Source organism: Idiotropiscis lumnitzeri, chromosome 9 (assembly GCF_059441095.1).
Source record: "Idiotropiscis lumnitzeri isolate Australia: NSW breed Sydney's pygmy pipehorse chromosome 9, RoL_Ilum_1.0, whole genome shotgun sequence".
NCBI lineage: Eukaryota > Metazoa > Chordata > Actinopteri > Syngnathiformes > Syngnathidae > Idiotropiscis > Idiotropiscis lumnitzeri.
The window spans coordinates 7,929,431-7,954,997 of record NC_142399.1 but is presented as its reverse complement, the minus strand read 5'-3'; the positions used below and the strand labels follow the sequence as shown (position 1 = coordinate 7,954,997).

General features: G+C 42.3%; 2 protein-coding genes across 5 annotated transcripts in view; both read left to right on the top strand.

The window, feature by feature from the left end:
• Positions 1-506: 506 nt before the first annotated feature.
• Positions 507-14,350, top strand: ccar1 (cell division cycle and apoptosis regulator 1). Of its 3 annotated transcripts, none has more exons than XM_088305221.1 (26): positions 507-662; positions 1,610-1,769; positions 2,327-2,505; positions 2,588-2,698; positions 3,455-3,487; positions 3,584-3,774; positions 3,879-4,005; positions 4,185-4,298; positions 4,564-4,753; positions 4,851-4,983; positions 5,266-5,421; positions 5,524-5,749; positions 6,279-6,392; positions 6,655-6,821; positions 7,502-7,712; positions 8,767-8,850; positions 9,486-9,674; positions 9,754-9,945; positions 10,740-10,979; positions 11,063-11,189; positions 11,396-11,478; positions 11,670-11,810; positions 11,891-12,011; positions 12,091-12,273; positions 12,986-13,191; positions 13,665-14,350. In XM_088305221.1, exons 2-26 carry the CDS (start codon positions 1,652-1,654, stop codon positions 13,737-13,739), a joined length of 3,711 nt encoding a protein of 1,236 aa, XP_088161347.1. In that variant the 5' UTR covers positions 507-662; positions 1,610-1,651; the 3' UTR covers positions 13,740-14,350. The 3 variants fall into 3 exon arrangements, with proteins under 3 accessions (XP_088161347.1, XP_088161345.1, XP_088161346.1); XM_088305219.1 differs by having other exon boundaries at positions 11,667-11,810; XM_088305220.1 differs by lacking the exon at positions 507-662 and adding an exon at positions 685-1,488 and having other exon boundaries at positions 11,667-11,810.
• Positions 14,351-14,717: 367 nt separating this feature from the next.
• The window catches only part of stox1 (storkhead box 1), a 28,844-nt gene continuing 17,994 nt past the window's right edge, over positions 14,718-25,567 (top strand). Inside the window, exon 1 of one of the 2 annotated variants that reach the window (XM_088305640.1) lies at positions 14,718-14,772. The gene's annotated coding sequence lies outside the window, so the exon portion shown is untranslated. Of the gene's footprint in view, positions 14,773-25,413; positions 25,512-25,567 lie in introns of those variants that run through there. The other variant, XM_088305641.1, reaches the window with a different exon arrangement.

The window sequence follows — 25,567 nt, the reverse complement described above, 5'->3', positions numbered from 1 at the left end:
ACTCTATTGTTCAAATGTTTTTTAAATTTGAGAAGGTTGGGTAACCAACATTTCTTTTTTCATGGAAATGCTTACTGGCTGTATATCCTTACTTATTCAAGGATTTTAGGACTAAAATAAAATGTTTTAATTTATTATTCACGGGCTGGCTTGGGCCTTAGGGTCCATTGTGTTACACTCCTGTGAAACCGAATGAAATTCCATTCTGTCGTGGCCTTTTTGTTGCAATTAAGGTATGTGGTGGTGCATTTTCATTCTTTCGCGGATTTACATTGAAATGCATTGAATTTTTTTTTAATCCCCTCAAAACATTAAAAAAAAATATCATAAAACTCCCATATGTTTAAAACACACGCGCACGAAATAAGACCGCCCCCCTCCCCAATAAATAAATAATGAATTGCGCCGATGACTATCCCCGAGTGTGCTGGGGCCCACTTTACAGGGCTCCCCAGGTGGCTAAGACGTGGCAGCAGAATGGCGATTCTGTTGATCCGGTGTGCCAAAAACATTTTTTTATTTATTTGTCATTATTTGATTAATGTATGTTTTTACAAAGTCTATTTATAGTGTTCTTTTTCAATGCATTTTTTTTAAAGCTCGTCGTTACGCGCATGCGCAGTTCTCGTCTCCACTACGACGTCCGGGTGCAGTGGACAGCGGTAAGTCGAGCTGGGATGATGCCCCTCTAAAAAAAAAATAGAAAAGACATAATACCTATTTGTTGTCTTTATTTAACGCTATATTTCGCAATGACTTATAATGCAGTTTGGCGTGTTATTGTGGTGACGTTTCGTGTGTGTAACATTAGTGACAACGAGTCAGCTGCTGTCGTCAGCAAAACGTTAGCCGAGGCCTCCACAACAAATCCCGCACGAGGCTACGCTGACCACGACGCTAATGCTAATGCTAATTGCGTCCTCGCGGACCTCGTAACGTTCGTCTAAATAACGGTACAGAGCTTCAAATATAGTCAGAACGAAGCACATCTCTGTCTCGCAGCCCCAGTAATTTAAACACACGGATGCGTTTCTGCATTAGCAACATTTAATTGTACAGCTTGCGTTAGCCTACGTCCATAGAAAAGTGGCAAGTGTAGCCCGATAGCTTTCGGGATTTACCGTGCTAGCAGGTGCGATTTAAATAATACCGTTGTATTAATAGCAAGTGTAATATGCCAAAATAGTAACCCGTCAGCAAATTGAGGGAAAGCAACATTTCTTCCCCACTTACCAGTCGTTTGGCGAGATAAACGAATGTTATATTGAAGCGTTTCAAAGCCTGTGTTAATTGATTCACGTTCAATTCATTTTACGTTTTATGTCAAATTAAAGGTGGAATTGTGTCGCACGCGCATTGTGAAGTTGCCCTTGTTCCGCGTGCTCTTTTTGTCTGTGCTAGTTGTTTGCTTTCTGCTTGAAAGTGTGCACTTCACTGTTATTGCAAGCAGTGTGTGCTTGACTGCCTCTAAAAATAAACAGGACAGTGGTGAGTAGTACTTGTGATACTTAGTTGCTTCCACTTTTCCAGTAGTCCTGTGGTTATGCTTGTTTTAATTCATTGCATTTATACTCATGTATGTATTCATGCTTTTTATTTATTTTTGTAGTTATAAGCAACAAGTGGAGTCAAGCTTTCATCCGAGTGAGTCATGGCCCAGTTCGGGGGACAGAAAAATCCGCCCTGGGCGACTCAGTTTGCTGCCACAGCCGTGTCCCAACCGGGCCACACGGCCCACACCGCCCAGTCTCTTGACATCAACTTACACTGTAAGTATAATAAACTTGATTCTATTGCTGCTGGTACTTTAAAAAATAAGTCTGAAAGATCCATGTTGAAGACATCATGTGTGATGTTGCATGCATTTACCAACACAGAAGGTTACCAATGTTGGCAAGTATGATGGAACTTGAACTTATTTTGACATCATATTTATTTATTGTTTTTAATCTGGCCCACTGAGTCTGTAATAATGTTAATTAATACAATATGATCAATGCAGTTAATTAAATCTCAAGTGCATACACTACGTGTGCAAAAATGTAGTTTGTAATTATAAAAATCTCTGGTCATAAAAATAATTAAAAAAAAAAAAATTACTCAATGATATATAATACAAAGTTCAACAACTTAATCATTTTCTTTTTAAGAAACTGATATAGCAATAGTTTTTATACTTTCTTTTTTGGGGGGGCAATAAACGATACAAGCAAATGCAACAGGGATAATTGAGTGAATTATTATATGCCAAAATCACCAACAGCGTTTGCTTTGACTCCATCTGAAGAGCACCATCAAGTTTTCTTTTGTTTCCCTCCTCCCGCAGCTCTCGGCGTTCAGCAGCCTTCCCTCCTGGGAGCCTCCCCCGCCGTCTACTCCCAACAGTCGGCCTTGGCCGCCGCCTCCCTCGGCAACCAATCCGCCGCCACCTATCAGCTGTCTCAGCAGACGGCCGCCTTGCAGCAGCAGGCCGCAGCAGCCGCCGCTGCCGCCGCACTGCAGCAGGTCGGTCACGGCACAAGACGCGATGAACAGACGTATATCAAACAGCACGCATGTCTTATCAGCTGCGTGTGTGTACGTGTAGTCGCAGATCAATTCGGCCCTCCAGCAATATCAGCAGCAGCAGCAACAACAGCAGCAGCAAGCTCCTCCACAGCAGCCGCCACAACAGCCATTGTACAGTGTGCCTCATCAGGTGAAACATGCTCTTTGTGTCACAGTCAACGCTCTGAAGAGAATTTAATTTACAAGAACAACTGGTGCACTGGATAGCTTCAAGATTAGGACTGTATTCCGAAGCGCTCCATATCCAATATATTGTGGCCTACATATAATTTTTAGTATATATAGGGTATCACCTAAAATGTTGTACTGTATTCTCAAGTTAGTTCAAAAGTAGTGCTCAACTAATGCTCCTTAAAAAAGCAATATATTTGTGAATTGCACTCAACGCAAAGTAATAAATTGCATTCCTCCATTCAATGTTTATTGTGCCAGGTCCAGCATCTTGCATCATCTAGAACAATGTAATTCCACAATAGCAATGACGTAATTGCAAAGAGAGGGTAGTGTTGAAAAAATATATATTTTAATTCAAGTGAGCTATTTAACCCACTATATCAAAATCCCCAATATATTGATTATGGCATAAGGGGATGATAAATATTTCTAAACTCCGCAACTGCGTTGGGAGTCGTCTCATGCGCTACTCCCTAATCGGTATATACTGAGAGTGACTTTGAATCGACTTTTTTGTTGTATTTGATCAATTTACACTATTTACAGTAAATATTTGTATGGAAAACGTTTCTTGGGCGTGAAGATGTATTTTTACAGTGCAATGCGAAGTAGTTAATTGTAACATTTGTCAACATTGATCATAATCATAATTATTATTCTCATCCCTAATTACTGTTATATTGCTAACTTCATTTTTTGGTTCTTGTCCTAGCTTCCACAGCCTCAACCGGCACTGCTGCCACAGGTAACATGCAATAATCTGCAGCACAATGAGAATACTCATTTGGTTGAGCCTGAAATGGCAAGAATTGTGTAAACGCTTCTCCTCGCCATCCCTTAGCCGCCAGTGGCTTTGGCCACCAGCCTGAGCCTGTCCAATCCCCAGCAGACAGCCCAGATCACCGTGTCGTACCCGACGCCGCGCTCCAGCCACCAGCAGCAGCCGCAGAAGCAGCGCGTCTTCACCGGCGTTGTCAACAAGCTGCACGACACGTTCGGCTTTGTGGACGAAGATGTTTTCTTTCAGCTCAGGTTAATGAGAGCGCACGCAATATGTTGTCGCAAACAGTGATCCATATGAGATGCAAAGTCTTCTTGCTGCAACATAACTGCCCTCATCATTTGTCTTCTTCCAGCGCTGTAAAGGGGAAGACGCCGCAAGTGGGCGACAGGGTGTTGGTGGAGGCCGTTTACAACGCCAACCTGCCGTTCAAGTGGAACGCCCAGCGCATCCAGACCTTACCTCAGCTCGCAAACCAGTCGGTAAGAGCATTCAGTTTGTACATGACGCTTTCCTTTCAGTCTCTGGTCTGAATGGTTTTCACAGAATTGGAGTTGAACTCTGCAAGTCTTAACATGCTTTTAGGCCTTTTCTCCCCAGATTAGAACACAAATCCTATTTCTGCTTCTGGTTGACTGTTGTGTTCTCGATCCCTCCCCAGCATCAGCCTCAGCCTTTACCTCAAGCTTCCCCACAGCTGAGCAGCCTTTACAATGAGCCCGGGATACAGCTGCGCTACTCTGACATGCACCCCGCAGCGGACGGCAGACAAAATGTAACCTCATAGAATTTAAGTCACACACTTTCCGTCGTCCTCGAGACACTTTTCTTCTGCTCGCTTGATTGCTTGCTTCCATTTTAGCTTCAGCCATAATCACTGATAAACATTCCTCTATTTTCCTTTTAATCATACAACTTTAATGTGGGGTTAGAACTGGTGAAATTGAACCCCTCAAGATGGAGAGTCTGCTTTCAGTCACACACACATTCATTAGTTGCAATCAAATATTATTTATTCATGACACCTTTTTTGTTCCTAGAGCCATCCTCCGCCTCCCAACATGATGAAGGCTCCTCCCATCCTTCAGTCGCTACCTCCTCCGACCACGTTCAGTGTTCCACCCCCGGCTCCTCCTCCTTCCTTGCTGCAGGCCCAGCTGTCTGCCGCCTCGCTCGGCCCTCTCCTCCAAAACCCGCCACAGCCTCTGCTCCCGCAGCCGCCTCCCAAAGGTAAATCCAAGTCCACTGGGGCAGGCTGACCTCCGAATGAGGCGGAAAAAAATGTCGCTGCCGACGCCAGTATGACATTATCTAGTTGTGTTTCCAGGGGGTCTTCTTCAGCCCCCGGTTAGACTCATGCCACAGCCGCAGCCTGTGAGACGGATTGAGCCTCCTCCACGCTTCCCTCCTCGGAACGATCGCCCGCCTGAGCTCATCCTCCGCAGTAAAGAGGATCGCAGGTCATTGTGGTTAATCAAACTGTATAGACCTTTTCGCCATGACGTCAAACGTACTTCCTGGTGGCAGAAGACGGAGCGTTTCACTCGAAAACGAACACTTTGTCATTTAGCAGAGCATTTAAAAAAAAACATGGAAAATGGCTTATGTTTTTTTTTTTTCAGCCATCTTCCCTCGCATTCTGCCACCCGAAAGTACCCTGGCACCTTTTGCATCCAACATTATAAACGCTATCAGGTGGCGCTTGTGTCACTTTTTTTAAGCGTCTCCTCTTATGATTTTAGCCGAGACAGAGAGCGCGAACGCAGGCGGTCGCGAGAACGCTCCCCCGTGCGCAAACGCTCCAGGGAGCGCTCCCCGAGAAGAGAGCGTTCACCGCGACGCCCTCGCCGGGTGGTCCCGCGCTACACTGTTCAGTTTTCAAAGTTCAGTTTGGACACGTGAGTCGATCACTATTTCCACTGGATCACAGCAGGAGACTTGGCGTTAACGCTGGACGATGTAACAAATGACTCCCCCCCCCCCCCCCCTCACTCTCCCAGTTCAAGCTGTGACATGATGGAGTTGAGGCGGCGCTATCAGAGTCTTTATATTCCCAGCGACTTTTTCGGCGCAGCCTTCACCTGGGTAGACGGCTTCCCTCTGACGCGACCCTTTCAGTTCAGCAACGCCTGTAACTTCCACATATTACACAAGGAGGTGGATCCTTTCGTCAAAAATACAGCTCTGCTTGATCCGCCTGACGCCAACCACACGTACAGCGCCAAGGTAAGCTTCATCCCTGCTTCACAAATCCCACTCACTTGACATTTTAGGCAGTGTGATTAAAAAAAATGCTTTAATATTTATTTCAGGGACAAAACAAATGTAATTGAAGTGAAATTTTATAGAGGCTCAATTTCTACACAGAAAATCTTTTGGATTGTTTTAGTCAAATTTCTTGAGATGGTTGACTTGAGTTTATATATCATAAAAAAATTTACTGCACGTGTAGTGACTCTGTTGTGACTTCCTCTTTTCTTAATGTCATTCTAATGAAACAAATTTAAAGTTTTCCATGATATTTTAATTGTACGTATTTACTAAACACATTGTGTTACCTGCTGAGGTCACTAACCTTCAACAATGTCTAAGGCCAGTAAGAACACCCCCCCCAACTCCTATGTGTGTGTGTTGTCTCTCTCATTGAATCAGTAAATATTGCTGTTAATCACTGTTTTGTCATTTCAACTCAAACTGAAGCTTGTGTTGGACATTTCTGTATTTTTTATTTTCTTAAAATTTTCCCCCCGTCTAGGTGATGCTTCTAGCTAACCCTAGTTTAGAGGAGTTGTACCACAAGTCATGTGCCCTCGCAGAAGATTCCCAGGAGGTCAGAGACTCCTTCCAACATCCCGCAAGACTCATCAAGGTACCTGTCGCTCTTTTCAGTGTGGACTAAACTCAGCTGACATACCGTAATTTGATTACAAAAAAAAGTTGACGCATATCTGTCTCAAATCTTTGCCGTGATAATTTTTCCATATGGACTCATGTTACTTGCAAACCCCGCGTGTCAGCACAGCGAGTTAGGATAAGCAGTAGGAGCATGGATTTGATCTGTCGTCACTCATCATTGTCTAACTTTCACTCTTTGGCTCGCCTCTGCACCCTGTCTACTTTTTCAACTTCAGTTTTTAGTGGGAATGAGAGGCAAGGACGAGGCCATGGCCATCGGTGGCCACTGGTCTCCCTCTCTGGATGGAGCCGAGCCAGACAAGGATCCCTCAGTCCTCATAAAGACAGCTATACGCTGTTGCAAGGCACTCACAGGCATAGATCTTAGTCTGTGCACTCAGTGGTAAGAGCGCTCCTTCTCATTTGTTATTTTGTTTTAAAGTGTCAAACTTACAAAGATCTGAATATCTTCATATACTTGATTTATTACCACTTATTTACTACTACTTATTGTTATTGTATTGCTCTTTGTGTGTTGTGGTCTTGGCTCTCTCTTTCTGTCACACTCTAAATTGACACACACATTTCACCGTGGTGACAAACCAAGCACACGGGACTGTGACCGGAAGCAGCACCCTGGACCAGACGACACCGCCGTCACTTTTGTTTGTTTTTTTTCTTCCGTTCCTCTATTCTCTCTAAGTATTACATATTTGTTGAACTGGCTTTCATATTCTTTTCTTGTTTGCACATTCAAATGTATCCTAGGTAAAGGCAGAGCTCAATAATGTGGGGCGGGAGGGATATATAGGTTGTGATATCTTGTCATGTTTGTCAACCTTCTCAAACGGGCTCCCATCACCACGACAACCGTTGGAAAGCAGCAGGCTGGGCCCTTCTGTGTGTTTTGTGTGAAGGAGGGGGCGGGGTCACTGTACTGACTTGTAAGGTCCTTTGGTGCCTCCAAGTGGGAAGGGGAGTGAAGGCAGGGATAGCTAAAGGTTTGCCCTAGCCAGGCTTGCCTGTTGTGCTTTGCCCTGACCAGAATGTTTCTTTCCAATGCACCCTCTTCCTTTGCGACAGGTATCGTTTTGCAGAGATTCGCTATCACCGCCCGGAGGAGACACACAAGGGGCGGACAGTCCCCGCTCATGTGGAGACAGTGGTTTTGTTTCTTCCGGATGTTTGGCATTGTCTTCCTACCCGCTCAGAGTGGGAGGCGCTGTCACGGCGATTCCGGGAGCAGCTGGCTGAGAAGCTGTCGGCCGAGCGAAAGGAGGCGGATGGAGAACAGGCACTGAACCGCTAATCCTTCTCTTCTCATTTCCGCTTCTCACAGGAAGGCACAGGAATTACAAATATAAGACACGCACACCTCACGCCACACGCAAAACACATGAACACAGAGTTTATGACTCCAGCCAACCTCACCTAGGCGTCCTCTGTTTACCCTTCCACCTATCCCCTTCCTCTTCTCCTCCATCCCACCATCGGCACTCGGCACCTTCCCCCACATCCAGCAGACACACACAGTGGAAGCAGTGAGACTAGCTTGTGTTTGTGTTCGCTCCCTTTTGCAACTGATAAAGCAGCTTCCAGCTTGTCTAATTTGCTGCTAATTTGGGTCTAATCGTTTTAATTTGTTTCTGCTCTTTGCGGATCGTTCCAAACAATGTCCTCTTAATCTGAGATGATTTGCTAAATTTCAACCAGTGGTAGGATTTATTTGTTTACGCTGGCATGCGGAAGTGGATTACTGCTGGAATCTGTGGAGTCAGTTGCATGCCGGTAATGTTTGTTGTAGAAATGTCTTATTTTCATATGATTTCTCACACCAATTTGATTGGGAAACAAGAGCCTGCCCCACCCCCAAGTCGAGTGGTCCTTGTCTGTTCTTGTTGGCTTCCACATTTTTCAATTGGACAACATGTAGAGATCTCGTGTAGTTCCTTAAATCCCCCAAAATTGGCAAAGCCGATAGTTGTTAGGGCCACCCCCATCCTCACTCAAGGAGACCAGAGCTCCTGATTGAACCTCATTAATTTTTTTTCTCTTTTCTTTTTTTTTTTTTCATTTTTTTTTGTGTTCCACAGATTGATTGATTGGCTGCTGGTTGTTAGAGAGCTTCCCTGTGTAGCCCTCAGTTGCAGTGGACTTAAAACACAGTCGAGCTCACTAGAACAAGACTTTTTTTTGTTTTTGTTTTTTATTTTTTGGTTAAGAGGTCATTAGTGATCTTGCACGGATCAACTTGAAAGCTTATGAGGATCACAAGCAATGTACTGACTTTGTCCTGTCCCTCCTTTTTCTTCCTCGCTCTCTCTCTGACTCGATGACTTTCTCTCAAGGAGGACGAGGAGAAGGACGGCGATGAATCCAAGGACGTCTGCATCCCTACTCACTGGACCAAACTCGATCCGAAATCAATGAAGGTAATGTTCGATCACGCTTAGTGTCATTCATTTAATTTTTAATATCGTGCCGTTAAGAGGGGGGGAACCAACAAAACAGTTGTTTTTACAGTTGGAATTCTTAAGAGCAGATGCATGTCATTTATGTATTGTAGCAACTTTGAATAACATTGGACGTGGGTGGTGCTTAATTTAATTTCTAATGGAATGAAAAAGTCTTGAATAATTTTACATAAAATCAAATTTCCACTTGGAGGTGCACAGTGTGTCCCCAGTTTACGGTGAGCCAACATATGATGTAATTTTTAGTTTTTGTTAACAATTAAAAACAATAAATGATCGAGTTTGGACACCACCGTACTAAAGAGACAATAGAACAGAAGTTCAAGTGCAGGACGGATAGTTTTGAGTTGGAAGCTACACTCTGTGTCAGACCTCCAACTGGACCATGGTCTGACTCAATTTGAGCCTTGCTACAATATAGTCCAGTTCCACCTCATCCAGCATCCTGGCTTTTGTGACCGGTGTAACAGGTGGACTGATACATTGCCTCTCCTTGTCACTTGGTACGAGGTCTTCTTGTTTTACAGCGGGGGCATGTTTTAAACTTGCTTGTTACGCAAATTTTGATTCAGTTTCCCAATGCTGCCCTGCAGGTGAATGACCTGCGCAAGGAGCTCGACTGTCGCACTCTGAGCTCCAAGGGCTTAAAGTCGCAGCTGATCGCCCGGCTCACCAAGCAGCTGAAGGTGGAGGAGCAGCTGGAGGAGTCCAAGGAACCCGAGAAGCCTGAAATCAAACCTCCAGAGGAAGAAGAGCCGTGCCGCACCGAGGAGGACAAAGAGGTACACACACGAGGCGCTTCGCCGCTAAGTCCTGATGAGAAGTTTGCGATGAAGAAATGCTATCTCTCTTATCTGCCAGGAGGAGGAAAAGAAAAAGCAAGAGGAGCTCGAGCGTCAACGCCGGGAACGGCGCTACATCCTCCCAGATGAGCCTACCATTCTTGTTCACCCCAATTGGGCCGCCAAGAACGGCAAGTTTGACTGCAGTGTGATGTCCCTCAGTGTGCTTTTGGACTACAGGCTGGAGGACAATAAGGAGACCTCTTTTGAGGTGAGAATTGCTAACAATTATCTGTATTATTCTCTTCATATTCGCCAATTGCCATTTGTCTCAGTTACGGGTGCTATTTCTGTATTTAACATATACATAAGGCTCGCAGTATTATTGGGCGCTGGCATGGTAAAATACATAAGTTTTTAAAAAGGCTGCGAGAGCAAAACTGCGTTCAGTTGTCCTTTTATTGAAGTATTTAACACGCCAGGTTCCCTCTCGTCATTGTCAGTCAGCGTCGTTGCTGTGAGGCTCCTGAGACATGATGCCGGCTTTTGCGAAAGCTCAAACAGCCAGAGCATCCACGATCCATCCACAAATTGTGGCGTAACTCACCCGGCAATGCCTCCCAGCCTTAGTAAAGTTGTTCGCTATCTGTCATCCATCGCTCACATGCCACTCGCGACTTCACATGAACGCCTTGTTTACACCGATGTCCAATGGTAAGAATGATGGCACGCTCCAAGATCATTTGCTGCACAATACAGTAGACCGGAACCTACTGGGGGCGTGCCTTTAGAGTCCTCATTCACGCCCTTCCCCTTTAACGTCCGCATGCTGTTCTTAGTCAGGTCCGCCTTTGCTCAAAATAAGCAGCATGAGGCCAGAAAATGCTCCAAGTCAGGCAAGTGGAGTGCTTATAGAAGTCACAGCATTTACCGATTTTGGAACTTGGCGCCCTGTCCGTTCTGGAAAAATGTAAGACTTTTAAGAGCGCCTTATGGACGTGAAAATACGGCACACCTATCGACACTGTTTGTCTATGGTTGAACAGCAGCACGCTTGTCCTCCAGGTTTCCCTCTTCGCCGAGCTGTTCAACGAGATGCTGCAGAGAGATTTTGGTTACCGCATATACAAAGTGCTTGCTGCTATCCCGGCCAAGGATGAGAAGAAGGAAAAGGAGAAGAAGGTCAAAAAAGATGCAGAAAAGAAGGAGCCGGAAAAGCGGGAGATAAAGAAGGAGAAAGACGAAGATGGCGACGAGCCAGCGGCAAAGAAATCAAGAGAGGACGACGATGTTGAGAGGAGGAAGGTGAGTGACGCATACCTGGCACTTTTATGAGGGCTTTTTATTTGTTTTGCCAACACGCGTTTTGATTTTGTGTACGCGAGCAGAGCGACGACAAGGTTGTGAAGAAGGAAGAGTCACGCGACGAGGACGAGAACGAAGATGATGGCAGCACGGCCAACGCAGATGAGTACGACCCCATGGAGGCTGAAGATGAAGATGATGACGACGATGGTAAATTGACTTTTGTTGCCGTCAATTATTTGAATAGCTCTCAGAAATTACAATTGTGGCCAATGATGAGAAATCATGCACCACTCTGAAGCTGTGATGGATTCCATTTCCACTTTCCCTGAGGCTGTTTCCTGATGAAATCATTTTAATTCGGGCACCACATTTAATGTGTTCACCTTTAACATATTTCAAATTCTGTCTTTTAGACAAGGATGACGAAGACGACAGGGAGAGAAGAGATCGCAAAGATGATCGCAAATCGCCGAAAGACAAGAATTTAAAGGACAAGGTATGCTATTGAAGTTGAAGGATCCAAATTGTTCACAATTTAAAGCCAGGTGTGACTGCTGTAGTGTGTATTTTCCGTAGATGTGTCCCCTTTAAGTGATAATGAAATAAATATATATATATATATATATATATATATATATATATATATATATATATATATATATATTTTTTTTTTTTTAATACCAGCAGGACAAGAAGCAGATGGTCACATACAACAAGGAGCTGCTGATGGCGTTTGTTTACTTCGACCAAAGTCACTGGGGCTACCTGCTGGAGAAAGACTTGGAAGATATTTTGTACACGCTTGGACTGCATCTTTCGCGCGCACAGGTGAACAGAAAACATTTCTGTTTGGGTGCTGCGAACGCTCAAGTGTGTCATTCTAATTCCTCTTTTGCCTCCTTTTTCAGATCAAGAAGCTGCTGAACAAGCCGGTAGTGAGAGAGTCATGTTATTATCGCAAACTAACAGACAAGCCAAAGGATGAGCCTGATTTCTCCCCCACCGAAGCCCAAATGGATAATCCCTTAGGTGAGCTCGCGCGCGATGCTTACCGCACAAGTTGGAGTAAATAAAGTGAAATATTCAAAAAGTGTTTTCTTATTGTCAGGCAACAGAGATTTCCTCCCTGCCTCAAAGTCGAATGATCGTTCCGAAACCAGCGATTCCAATAGTCTGATCGTGTACAACGGCGCTATGGTGGATGTTGGCAGCCTGATGCAGAAGCTGGAGAAAAGCGAGAAGGCGCTCGAGGAGATTGAACACAAGCTCATGGTGCTGGATGCCAAGATGGGTAAATACTTGAGACACTTATTTGAATGTAAATTTTTTTTAGTCGCGCATTTTGCAAGCTACACTCTGTGTCAGACCTCCAGTCGGACTGTGGTTTGCCTCAATTTGAGCTTTGCTACATTGAAGCCCAGTTCCCTCTCATTCAGCATTCTTGTTTGTGTGACTGCTGTGATAGGTGGGCCGGCACACTGCCTGATTATGTCACCTGGTGATTAAACCGTTACATCACCGCAAACTTTTATCGACCGATTCCAATTGTTTATCAATAGACGCAAAGATGCTTTCAGGTGGCAGACCGTGAGTGATGAATGTTGTCTTGTAGGTTTCTGATGAAATGTCAACGTTATCTTGCCAAATGTTTGCAAGAACAACTGCTCGCGTGCTCGCAATTGAGCTGTGTTCCATAATAGCATGCGGCCACAAAGTTAAATTCTTATTCATCTCAGGGTGCTATCAAAGTCATGTTGGCATACAAATTGTTGGACTTTTATCAGTAGTCATTGAAAATTTGGACTATTTTAATTATTTTATTACTACTTATAACTGTTATTAATTAGTAATAGCTGAAGATCTTGCTTACGGACACATTTTCAGAAGTAGGCCCATAACTTCACATTTTTGTTGTTAAATTTCACACTTGGCTGGATGGCCATCACTTCAGTTGCTGTTCGAAAGTCAATTTTTCACAATATTCCTCTTCAACTTCATACCAGAGGATGACGCCAAGGTGAAAGCGCAACTGGAACAGGACAACAGGTGCTTGTCAAAGGAGCTAGATGAGACGAAAAGCACCCTGAGGCAAACGGAAAAGACGCTGAAGGACGCAGAGGAGCAGAAGAGCATCTACCACCAACAGTTCACCGAGACTTGCAAGACTCTGACGGACACGGTCAAAGGGCTGACGGCGGTCATGAGAAAGGTAGTAGGTGCCACTTTTGTGTAAAGTATTTGAAAGCAATACTTGGATTAAAAAGTATCAGTAGCCTACCTTAAAAAAGTAAGACGTCAGTCAGTAATGTTGAATATTGTGTAGAGGTCTTACTGTTGATTGTTTTTCACTTAAATATTTGATGCTGAATTTGTTAATTTCTGCAAAATGTTAAAGTATTTGACACCTATGTTGAATTCTAAGCTTAGCTCAAATCCCTTGTTTTGAAACTGAATATGAGTGTTTAAAGTATACGCTCCATTTTGAAAATTTTGTGGAGTCAAGTTTGAAATTTCCTGAAATATGAATAACAAAGTAACCTACAAAGATGTGAAACTCTACTTGGCGTGACCAAGTATTTGTACTCCATTACATTCCAGAACTTGCTGACTTAGCAAGCACCCTATCTGAGTTTTTGCAAAAAATAGGATGCAATCTTATTTGGTCTATCCCCTCCTCACCAGGATCAAGATGGAAATGACAAGGAGGAAAGTGTACCGCTTCAACTGAACGGCGCTGAAGAGGAAACCACCCCTTAAATCAGCGGTGGGGAACTTACTGCCTGTGGGCCTCATCAGAGAGTAGCCGGCCATGCAATGCTAAAAACGAATAAAACCTCAGAGGAACTGATAGGAAAAGCCCCACAAACTTTAAACCTACGAATCTGATTGATTGTTGACATGGAAACATGTTTGGGTTTTTTTTTTTCCCTACATTTTGCATGGCCTATAGTGGGTGAAAAAAGTTCTCAACTGCTGTAATAACAACTGGCTTAAAACACTCATTGTCTTCACTGTAAATATTCACAAAAGCTATTTTAATTGTTTGGACCTTGTCTCAACTCCCTGTGAGGGTTTATTCATGAATTAGTTCCTTTATTGACCTGTGTACATATAATTTTTTTTTTCATGAGCTCACTTAACATCTTTTGCCATCTGTTGTGCCAGTTTGTGTGATATTTGTGCTATTAAGAGATTTAGTTTTTTTCTAATAGGCAATGCCGATGCTATTTATGTGCAAGAGAATTCCTAATGAACTATATTTAAACGATGATAACTTTGGATTCCACGAGGGTCATGCTGACTTGCCTTGTAAATAAGACTTCATCCATTGTTGAAAACCGTGTTGAATAAACAAACTTTTTTTTGTATTTTCTTGCACTGAGTTGACCGTTTGAGGGTTTTTTTGGACCAACAAACCATGCGCATGGCATGGATCTAAGCATCAAATGTGCGTAGGTATGATAACGTTAGGGAAACATTCTTTTATTTTTTTAAATATTATTTGTTCAGCAAATTAATTGAAATTTCTGATAATAATGTCTTGTAACGCCCCGTCTTGTCAGCAGAGGGCGCCAGTAGCTCAAGTTGTGACGTGCCTATGACCTTGTCTTTCTGACATCTTTTATTTGAAGTTCTGTTGACAGGTTGGCTTCGACAAGTGGTTGAGAACGTGACCCGTGACTGAAAGGCCCCAGGCTCGATTCCTCGCTTGATGGTGCCGTTCAGCAAGACATCAAACTCTGTCCCCGGCTTCTGGAACAAATTTCACTGCTTCACTGAGCCACCATTTGTGAGTGCCGGCCTCCTTCATTCATGATTAAGAGGTTATTACTTTTTTAATCCCCCCTTGAAGAAATCTGTCACAAATATTTTGTGTGCGTATTTTCCCATTGAGAATTTTAAAGGAATTGTTTCGGGTTCTGATGGTTATTGTGTTGAAATCTTAATGTCCAAGCAATATTTTATACAAACATCACCTGTATACTGGACTGTACTCTCTTTGAATCCATTTTTAACCGATCAAGCCCTTGCATTTACTCTTTGAATGAAAACCCCATGTCTGTTTGTATAGCCAAGCGTTTATTCTTGTGCGCTTGCCATTTGAGAAGTAATGCACTTTCATTTAATAACTTTGTAAAGTGAACTGCAACACGCCAGGAAATCTAATCACTATCTGGGGCCATTATAGGGATTATTTTGCACCATCTATCTGGAATATTATCCTTTTCTGCTTGGAGGAACAAGATTACGGGCGTGGCCTGACACGTTTGGGATGAGGTCTATTAATCATGCTGTATTGCAAAGTGGGGTGTGGGTGCTGCTTGTCGTTTAAAAAAAAAATATTTGCCTCCTATTGATGGCCTCTAAAGCGTTCTCGCACACACACAGCCCTAAATTACCCCAATTTTAAGACCCACTACATGAACGCTATGCAAGAAAAGGCTTAAATTTGGTTGACCGTACCGCAGACTTGGAAATTAGATTGGTCTAAAGATGTTTATCGTTGAGCTTGTGTGGTTTACAGTGGTTAACCATTTTGTTGGAGATGGGCGCGAACCGATACCAGATATCCGGCCTTATTAAGGGTTCGGGTACTTGTGGACGTTGTCGATACCAGCCGTAGATATTTAGGGGGGAAGAAAAGTGGTACCAAACAGCCATGTCGTGGGTAACATTTTATTTTTTAAGTTGGATAAAACCTCCCCTACCAAATTATTTCTTCATTTGAGTCCATATGTATTTTTGTCATACTGTATTATAATTTGAAAAAGATATCGTAAAATGGTTTATCTCTCTTTTTTTTAAGAATGCTTTCATAATGATTCCTCTCTGGTTTTATTTAGAAAATAGCATGTTGACTTGCATCAAATGCTCCCACACAATGCAGGTTCCTCATTACAATTTGAATCCCTCTCACATGGCTGCAGCGTGTCGTGAATGTGGTGGCCTGCAAACGCCTCATTTTTTTTCCTTTGCCCCCCCCCCCTAAAAAAAAAGGCACAGGAAGCATCTCTGTGCAGTGCCTGCAGCTTGTCTCTGCCATTTCCTTGAGAACAATGTGGATCTGTCACCCGGCACTTTGCTTATGTGACTGCTTTTGTCCCTGCTGCTCAGAGCCGAATAGTTGACAAACAAACCTCATTTGTCTCCCCCCTGAGGAACACACAGAGCTTTTGCACTTGCAATCTTATGCGTATGCATGCGACGTGTGAAATGAAAGGCCGGTGAAGCGAGCAGGCCAGGTAAGCCCACTCCCCAGGCTGCAACAGAAGCCCTTTTGTGAGGCCCCCTTATATCAAAGGGCTTGTGCTCTCTCGCAGGCTGACAATCAGCTCGTTTCAATGCGGGGTCACACTCTCCAGACAAGGTTAGTTAAAAGAGAGAAAAAAAAAACAACTGATGTTTGTCCTTCCTGCACTAATCGGTGCGCTCCATGTAAATGAGGTCTGTCGAGTATTTGGGTCAGATCTGATTACTTCTTGATAGTGAATTAAAGGTTTCGATTTCTTGTAAGCTGTAATCAAAAGATATTTTAACTATTTGTGTAATGCATCACCTTTTGATTTGGTCTATTGAAATTAATTATGCTAAATCAAAATGATTCTAATTTGTTGATGTGCATGTATAACCTCAATTCTAGTATTTGTTTCATAATATTATCGAAAATTATTTTTCGTCTTTTCCTTTTTTTCTTTTTCTCGGCTGCGTTTGTTTGAGTACACGTATATGGGTATTGGATTTTTTATTTATTTATTTTGCCATAGGCCTGTGCTGCAGTGTTTATGTAATCAACCCGGGGCCTGCAGATTCCCCATCCTTTTTTTAAATTAGCAGAACACATCGCAAGTCAACAAGCGAGTCGGATATATTTTATGCATGTTTTTTTTTTTTGCCATGTTTTAGATGATAATTCTTAACTGCTCCAGATTTTTTTGGGGGTTAACACTGATAATTTCTCTCTATATATGATTTGATAATCACATTCAAAGGTGGATTCGCTCTGGTCAGTTCCCACTGAAGGCCCAGGTACCAAAGGCATGACCCGCCTCTGTGTTTGGTTGAACCTCGGACCCTAATGGCGTCTTTTTCTCCCTTATCTCCATTCTCATCATTCAGCACTTTGCTTAATCACTCTCTTCCAATATCACCCCCCTCCCGCCGCCCGATGTGCATGTCAAAAGTTCAGAGTCGTGCTTACCATGACAAAGCTGCTCCCCGTCCCTCACACACAGCCTGCTGTGTTGCCTTTTCAACTCTGTGTCAGGAGTTGGCGTTTAATAGGCCACGCAATTGTCTCGAGTCATCCCGCCCACTATTTGGACAACATAGGAAACTAATCCCAGCCCACAGAGAACAGAACAAGTTTGTTTGTGTGCAATGTCTGAATTAGGGGGACTGCATACACAAGATTTTTTTTTTTTGCTGAAAAGGGATAAATAGACAGTTTTTTTTTTACTGCAAATGCTAAGTGGACAGTTTAAAGATGTTTAACTTATTTTTGCCATCTTGCTGGCAAACTTTTGTACTACCGGATAACGTGACAGAGACGAGTGGTTTCTGTATGCAGGCAGACCGACTACTACTACTCAAAGGTGTTCCACAAGGGTCTCTACTTGGTCCAACACTTTTCAATATTTAAATCTCTACTGAACAAAATCCTCATGAACACATTCTAGCAAATTGCTTCGCATTAAAATATGAAACGTCTTGTTCAAACATTTCTGTTCATAGCTGCTGTTTCTCTGCCCTAACGCGGTTCTAGTCTAAGCTCTTTCTCAAATGAGAATTTCAATTGCTTTGCCTTGGCGACATTTTGAAATAAAACTTCTCAGAGAATCCACGACCCGGTGGTTGGGGATCGCTATTGTAAAGTGCAGCAAATATTTGCAATGCATCTGCCATTTGACCACTGCACTGCCCTCTCTAGCAGAGAAAGGACACAGAGAGTCAACAGGGACACATTTGGGCACAAAAAAAAAAAAAAGCTTGGTGATTAATTGTAATACATGAAACGACAACAAAAAGGATCCCTTACACGTCCTCTGGGGTCCATAAATCTCGTTGTCACTCTTTGTTCACCGGGAGAGGTTTGCGCCCCGCTCGCCACAATCAAACAAACGAGTCAACCACCCTCTTCGGGTCTGTTTGGTATTTTAGGTAATTGATACATAAGAGGTTCCTTTAGCGGGTCCCTTATGGCTGAGTGCGCCGAGAGAGAGGGGCCCCTGTTCGTCGCGAGGACCTCACCGCAAGACGCCTACTTCCTGTGGAGTGGCACTGCAAAGTGGTGTTGTTGAGGAAGCGATCCCCTCCCCCCTCCCCACCATTGCCACCTTCCCTCCACCTCTCAGGGAATACTGGCTTTCACTGTGAGAAAAGTTGCGCTCTTGTTTTTGACAAGGGTGCCTGCGGGGCGTTCCCCAGCGCAAAGGCAGCGACGCCTCACCTCGCTGCCCTTCACGATAACCTCCATCGCCCCTCGGCGTAGTCGTCGTCGTCTATGAATGATGAGACGTTTCCTTGGCTTGACAAATTAACGCAACGACAAACTGAAGCCAGTGTCACGTTTCAGGCATCTTGACAATAGTTGGGCGGGGACGGCATTCAAGTCGGGCTTTGGATTTGCACTTCAGGGGAGGTGGGAAGGAAGATATTCTCTAATTGCCTCTGTATTATTCCCGAGGGCTACTATGTCACTTAGGATACAGTGAGAACTTATGATTGGCTGTGAAAACAAACACTTCCTGTGGCGGGTTTTCACAAAGTACGCAAACGTGGGCCAGAAAAAGCGTGCATATCCGTGATCATTTAGTAGGAAATTGTACCAAATGTTTACTCCCGAACGGAGTTATGAGAAAATAATTCTGTTGAGAGATTCTGGGTTCAAATGTAAGATCAAGTTTGCATGTTCTCATTGTACTTTAAAAAAAAATATCCTATTTCATTAATTTAAAAAATATCAGCAGATTGATTATTAAGATAACGTAATTTTTTCTAGCACATCTGGTTTTTGTTTGACCTATGAAAGCTTGCCCAATACTGATCTTTACTGTGTATTGTAATTTATAGTGATGATTCGTTCATAAATATTTTTTTAGGTTTAGTATAATTATAAAACCTGACGTCCTAGAGGAAAAAAAATAGGGAAAATTCAGAATTAGAGCAAAAAAAAATAAAAAATCTAGGAAAGTTGACTTGCATCTCTGATTGGGGGGGAAAAATCGTAAAAATGTGTTGAGCAGCGTATATTGGTTAGAAGCAGACCTACATGACTACACTTTGGGCTAATATGCTTGGGATAAAAATAGAACTCAACAAAAGCTGCCGCTTATCCCCATGAGCCCAAAGAGGTCAAGTGCTCGACAATGGATGGAATTCCTTCTACATTTTCCTAACAGGCCCCCATGAGAACATATTTTTATGCATTGTTTCCCGGTGTTGTCTTCCTGTGACTTTTTTTTTTTTCCCATCACTTCCTCGCCCTGTGTGGAGCGAGACGTATTGTCACCTTGACTGAAAGGAAGCCCGTTCCTCCTCACTCGTCTTGTCTGCGTACATTTACATTTGACTCCATCCCTATTTTGGCGTTCCTGCGCCCATAGCGTTCCTCACTAATGAAGCACATATGCAGCGCTTTTTGTGGGTGTGTATGTGTGTAATTCACATGACCACCAATGTCTTTAAAGCTGTTCAAAGATTCTGTTTCTGTTTAGCTGGAGGCTGTCTGGATCCGTAATTTGGTGCTCGGTGACATATTGCAGACTTCGGAGATGACCATCAGTAGCTGATTGAAACTGATTTGTGCGGTGTTTGGTTTTGGGTAAAATCCCAAAACAATTTTAGAAGGAAACAGAGAAAGTTCCTGGTTGGTTTTCATTAACTCATTTACTGTCAGCCCAGGTAATATGAATATACTTTTTGACGTCTATACCCGTCAATGGCAGTGAATGAGTTAAATGTGCAATGTATTATTTGTGCAGATTGTTATAAACGTGTTTTGCTAATTGGCTATAAAGACTTTTGCTCTGACCAATCAGAGGACAGAAAAATACTGACAACTTTGAGGGCCAGCTTGCATTCTGGCATAAATTAGAAATTTGAAGGTGGTGCTGAAAATTTTCTACTGCAAACTTTTATTTTGAAAGTATCTTGACGGGATGTGTTACACCAATGTTACCGAGCCTGTCAGGGGGTTTATTGCCTCAAGTCGTTAACGTCAGCTCCCATTGTGAAATACGCCTGTCATCTGCTCTGATTTCGGGAAATGAATGACCATGTCCCACTGGATATGTTCAAAGACCGCTATAAAAATTTTTAGATGAATAAATCTGTCGGACGATGAATTGTACAATACCGAGGTCATTTGGAAAAACCAAAATTCTACTGTCACTTGTATTTATATGCAATACGCTCAAATTGCATCATTATTTAGGTGCAGTTTGTTTTCCTGATATAATAATCCTTCGTGCTCCAGGGTTGCCTTTGGGCTTGCGCCACAATATTGTTCATCCATCTTTATGTCCGTGTGCGTCGAACCTGCGACACAGCTGGTCGCACTCATGCTGCTTCATAAAGCAGCTGATCAACGCATTTATTCGTGACTTTATGTCTCCTATAAAAGCAGCCTATGCTTTTTCTTTTAGCCCCCCTGCGTTGCGCCATAAAATCACGAGAAAGTCGTCACTTGGGAGCGCTTAAGTGGCTCGGTGGCACCTGTAAACACTAAAAGTGGCCCGTTAGTTGGCCATCAGGATTAGCCAAAAGCGACATGACGATGATTGCCGCTGTTTATATGCAGTTTGTTGCAAAGAATCCGAATAAAGGTGCAGTCATTCATTTTAAACTGCCAGAAAGAAATGAGCATGTCTTGCTTAACCGGAGTTAAATAAATTGCTTATTGAACTCTGCCATTTCGATGTTGAACGTTCAGAAATTACACTTACTGCGTCATCGCTCGTTTGCAACGAATCGATAAAGCGTAATCTTCACGCAAACAAACGATACCTTGGAATTGAATTGTCGTGAACATTTTGGATTCCTATTTCTGGTATTCAACTCAAATCCATCCATCCTGTTGTGGCAACATAACTCAGAACACTTTAGCAAACCCGACTGCAGCGTTGCTTGACGTGGTGTAAACGTGACATTTGGATGCTCCAAATGCAGCTGGCAGACATCTCGCACATGACTGTGACATGTTCATGTCTACAGGGCCTTTGTGTGTCTGTGTACGCGCCGAATGAAGACGCGGGTGGAAACCTTCAGTCAACACCTGCTAACTCGACTACAAAGCGATAGGGGGGAGCGTGTTTGGGGGGGACTGTCGGTTTACAATCCAATGACCTTCCCGCCCTCTTGGAAGCATGTTGGCGACCTATGAAACCAACGTGACTTAATAATAATTTTAGTAATCCATAGTTATGGCTTAACCACTCCAAGTGAATCAAACTGTCGGATTTCTCTTCAAAACGCATGTTGATTTTGTTGCGTTGAATGAAGCACTTTACAATGTTCGCGATGGAGAAACACGTGCTTTGATGTCGCAGATTGAGACAAAGTGCTGAAATGAGAACATGGTGATAAGAGACCGGCAGGGAAGATGTTGAAAAACATGTTAACTCAAGCGTGAAAGAGCCGATGAATGAAACTCCAAAACGTGATTTTTAAATTGACATAATTGAACTTTTTTTAGAAGATGCTCTTTGTGTAAACACAATCTGTCACCGGTGAACCCCTAACTTGGTGCGATTTTGATGAGAATTTGTTAATGATGAACATTAATGGTAAAACAAATCATTATTCACTTAAACCACATTTTGATGAAGGACATGATTTGAATGTTCTATGGGGAAAATGTGGAAAGGCGAAAATAAATGAATTTAAAAACGGTAAATAGGTATTCAGATTATTTCTTCAGTTTCTATTGGGGGGGAAACAAATTTTCACAATTTTACCACTAAAGTGGAACTAAATCCTTTAAGAATCTAAAAAGTCTTCATTTTATGACAGTTTGTTCAACTTCAGAGGCACATTTTTCATGTAACGTTACTTAGCTCATTGGCTAACTCAAAAGTTTAGCTAGTTGGCTAATTATAAGTTGGCCACTTCCACGATGGATTTTTTTTTTAAATTAATTGATATGTTACAAATAGTTGTTTCCTTTTTTATTCTTGGTTCCACCGTTCCCTCCATCCTCTCAAATGTAAAAAAATAGAAAACAAATTCTTGCCTCTAACTTGAACCATATCAGCACCAAAATAATACATTTATAATTTGAACTTTTTTGTTATAGTCCGTATATACGATATAAATCGAATAATCATGCAATACATAGCCTTCTCTTTGTTTTGTTTTTTTGCCTACAATTGCTTCAACTTGCTTAAGAGACAGATGCGTTGTCATTACACTTAAACAAAAGGAGAGAAAAAAAATCTGCCCCTGAGCGCTCCTCACCAAGTGTAACGTTATAGCTTTAATCCAGACAGAGCTATTTTGCCTTGCTGCTAAGGCTCAGGTGGTAATTGTACACCACCTCCATCGTGCCACAAGTTCGGACAAGAATTTAGGAGGAAATTACACAAAAACACACCCAAAAAAAACTTGACCCATTTGTTTTTCACTGAAACATTTAATCATTTGACCTTTATTTTGATAGCCAGACATGATCATCCACACGTCGATGCACTTCCAGGTGTTTATTGAAAGCGAAATAGTCATTTCAAGCTTTTATTGCCACTCTCAGTTGAAGTGTGTCACACTGTACGTAAAACGGTAATAAAACACTGTTTAAAACAAAAAACTAGCTTAAGCTTTTCAGTCCGCTAGCTTAACGCTCACACTGAGTCGCATCTATGTCGCCATGCTAAATCTTTCAGCGTAAACTTTCTTTCAGCAACAGATTGAATGGATAATATAACGGTATACACGTCACGTATTCTTCATCATCTTCAAAGAACAGCAAATATTAGTGCTGTACAGATGAGGTGAGAGGAGTTGAGATCACTCACTCAACAATTTTAAAATGTATATTTTTTGGACTGGAATGTCGATTCATTTCAACGGGGAAAAATATTGGCAGGTCACTAAACTGCAAGACAGATGGTAAGAGTGTACGAAGCGTGCGTTGCCTGATGATTTGGGTCAAATTCATTCCTGGCACTGTGGTGAAGAGGAAGCCCTCTGGGGTGTTTTGGTTGGATCCCGAGAGCAAAGTTCTCCTCGCAAGACCAGATGTTTGTGACACACTGATCACATTCCAAATATACGGCTTGATCACATCAAGGCCATCGGCCCCACGCAAGCACCTGAGACTACTTAGCGTATGGAAATGGACGGTGCCGGAGGTGCGGGATTTGCCGTAATTATGCTAACTGTGGCCTCAAACTTTTGCTTCTTGATAATCACTTCCAAGCAGCAGACTAAACATTTTGGAAGAAAGACACCTCACATTTGCCACGCGGCTCAAGCGCTGTTGTCCAAGAACAACATTTGTCATATTTTTCATCTGGACTCCGTTAGAATCAAACAATGGGAACGGTTCTGCAAACTTCCTCCTAATTCATATTCCATAAAAATGGATATAGCATGCATGCTTTGCGTGTTTTCCGAACACGTATCTGATCTACTTTGGATTGTTCACATAGTTTGTACAATAGCAACACTTTTCCCATGCAGGAAATCACCAATTGTTGGAGTTGCAAATGTCGGTGTAACCAAGATATAAATCTACTTCTCAAAGAATAAATAACCAAGTGAAGAAAAATAATTACAGAGGAACCTCTGAAGACACGTTTGTGGAAAAGTAACCCATGTGAGATTTGAGCTCACTGGTCATCGAAAGCAGTGCGGTGGTATGTGGAACAATCACTTCAGTTTAGTTGTATGTAACTTTTTTTATATAAATTACAGTATATATTCAATACATTTTAGTTAATTCATTGTAATTTTTATTTTTTTATGTTCAAACGTAACATTACAGTACTACTAAATTTACAAATAATACTTTTTTTTTTAAAACCCTTAGTCCAACTACACTTGGGGAGAGTACTGAGAGCTAAATATGTCTCAATTGGTACTTTTTTTTTTCAGAACCACCAAAAAAGAATTAACCACATATTTTGCTTTTCTATTGTCTTTTTTGTTTTACGCGTTTTTTCTTTTCTCCACAGAAGGATAGCAGTGATGGCCATCCACGAGCGTTCAGGGGGTTGGGGCAAACGGGTGGGATCCACCTGGAGGGTGCATCCACATTGCCCCAACCCAATTCGTCGGCAGTAACAGCTTTGTCGTGAAGACTTTTGATCGATATGGTTTATATCCCTCTTATTATTTCCTGAATATTCAACATGTGGTGACTTTGTGCAGAACCCAATCATTTTTTGTTTTTTTTCCATCAAGTCACGAACCAGATTGAATGTAGTAATCATGCGGTGTCTTCGCTTTGACCTTTTCAACATCGCTCTGGAGCCATGAAGTCAGTTATCATGCGTTGGCCACGCCGGTGTATTCTTTTCATGTGCAGAGGAAGCTCAATATCCTGTTGCACGCAGCCTCTTAATACTAACAGGCAGAATGGAACCCAGGGCCTCCCGGCGGTCCGAGCGCCGCTTAAAAGTAAAGCCAAAAAAGCTTTCTGAGCGTGTGATATACCAGGTGCGCGTCCGTCTGAGGGCTCCGCTAAAAGCATCGTCTAATAAGCAAAAGGGGAGATGTGGTTCTCATTTTGGAAGTAAGATGTTGTAATGAGGCATAAGTTGGTACAGGAGAACAAATGCAAAGATTGGACATTTGGAAATGAGCTTTACAGACTCACTTTTTATTTTAATGCCTATGTAACGGCTACATCTGCGCAATCTTTTGAGGTCTGCATCCAACGTTATGCCTTTGTAAAGATTCAAACGCGCATTTTTCTATGATAGCAGTATATTGGTGTCATTGCAGTATGTAATAAGCTAAGCAAAATAGTAGGAGCGCTGTAACCGCTATCATTTTAAGAAACAAATGACTCTAAAATCGATTTTTAAAAATATGATTTCCCCAACCATTTCTGTGGAGAAAAGCTGTTATGTATATAATTGTTGAAAATTAATGTATTTCAAAAAAATCATTTTTGTAACCGTTTTTATTTTAAAGTAAACTTGAAGAAAAAAAACTTTCAATTTTTTCAATTGCGTTTTTTACAAATTTTGTAAATAGAACATAAAAGTTAACTAATATACCAATATCAATATTGTTTGATACATGTTTATAGGGATTGTATATAAACATGTATTAAAACAAATACATTTAAAAAATGAGAAAAAGCGTGTTTTGCATTAATTTCCTTGGGTTGCCACTTTACAAGGCAAGTTGTAAAAAATATATCAAATATCACCTGTTGTTTGAGTTTGGCAATCGTGGCAGGTTCGCCAGCTGAGCCATGATTGGTCGTTACCTGAGCAACTGTGATGTCATTTTCAATCGACTGCGAGTTGCAAAATGGCGGCTCAGTGCGATGGATAAAAACGCGTGATATTGTATTAATTCAGAGTGCGTACAACATGAAGAAAATTTTTGACCTGGTTTAATGATAATGCTTTTTTATA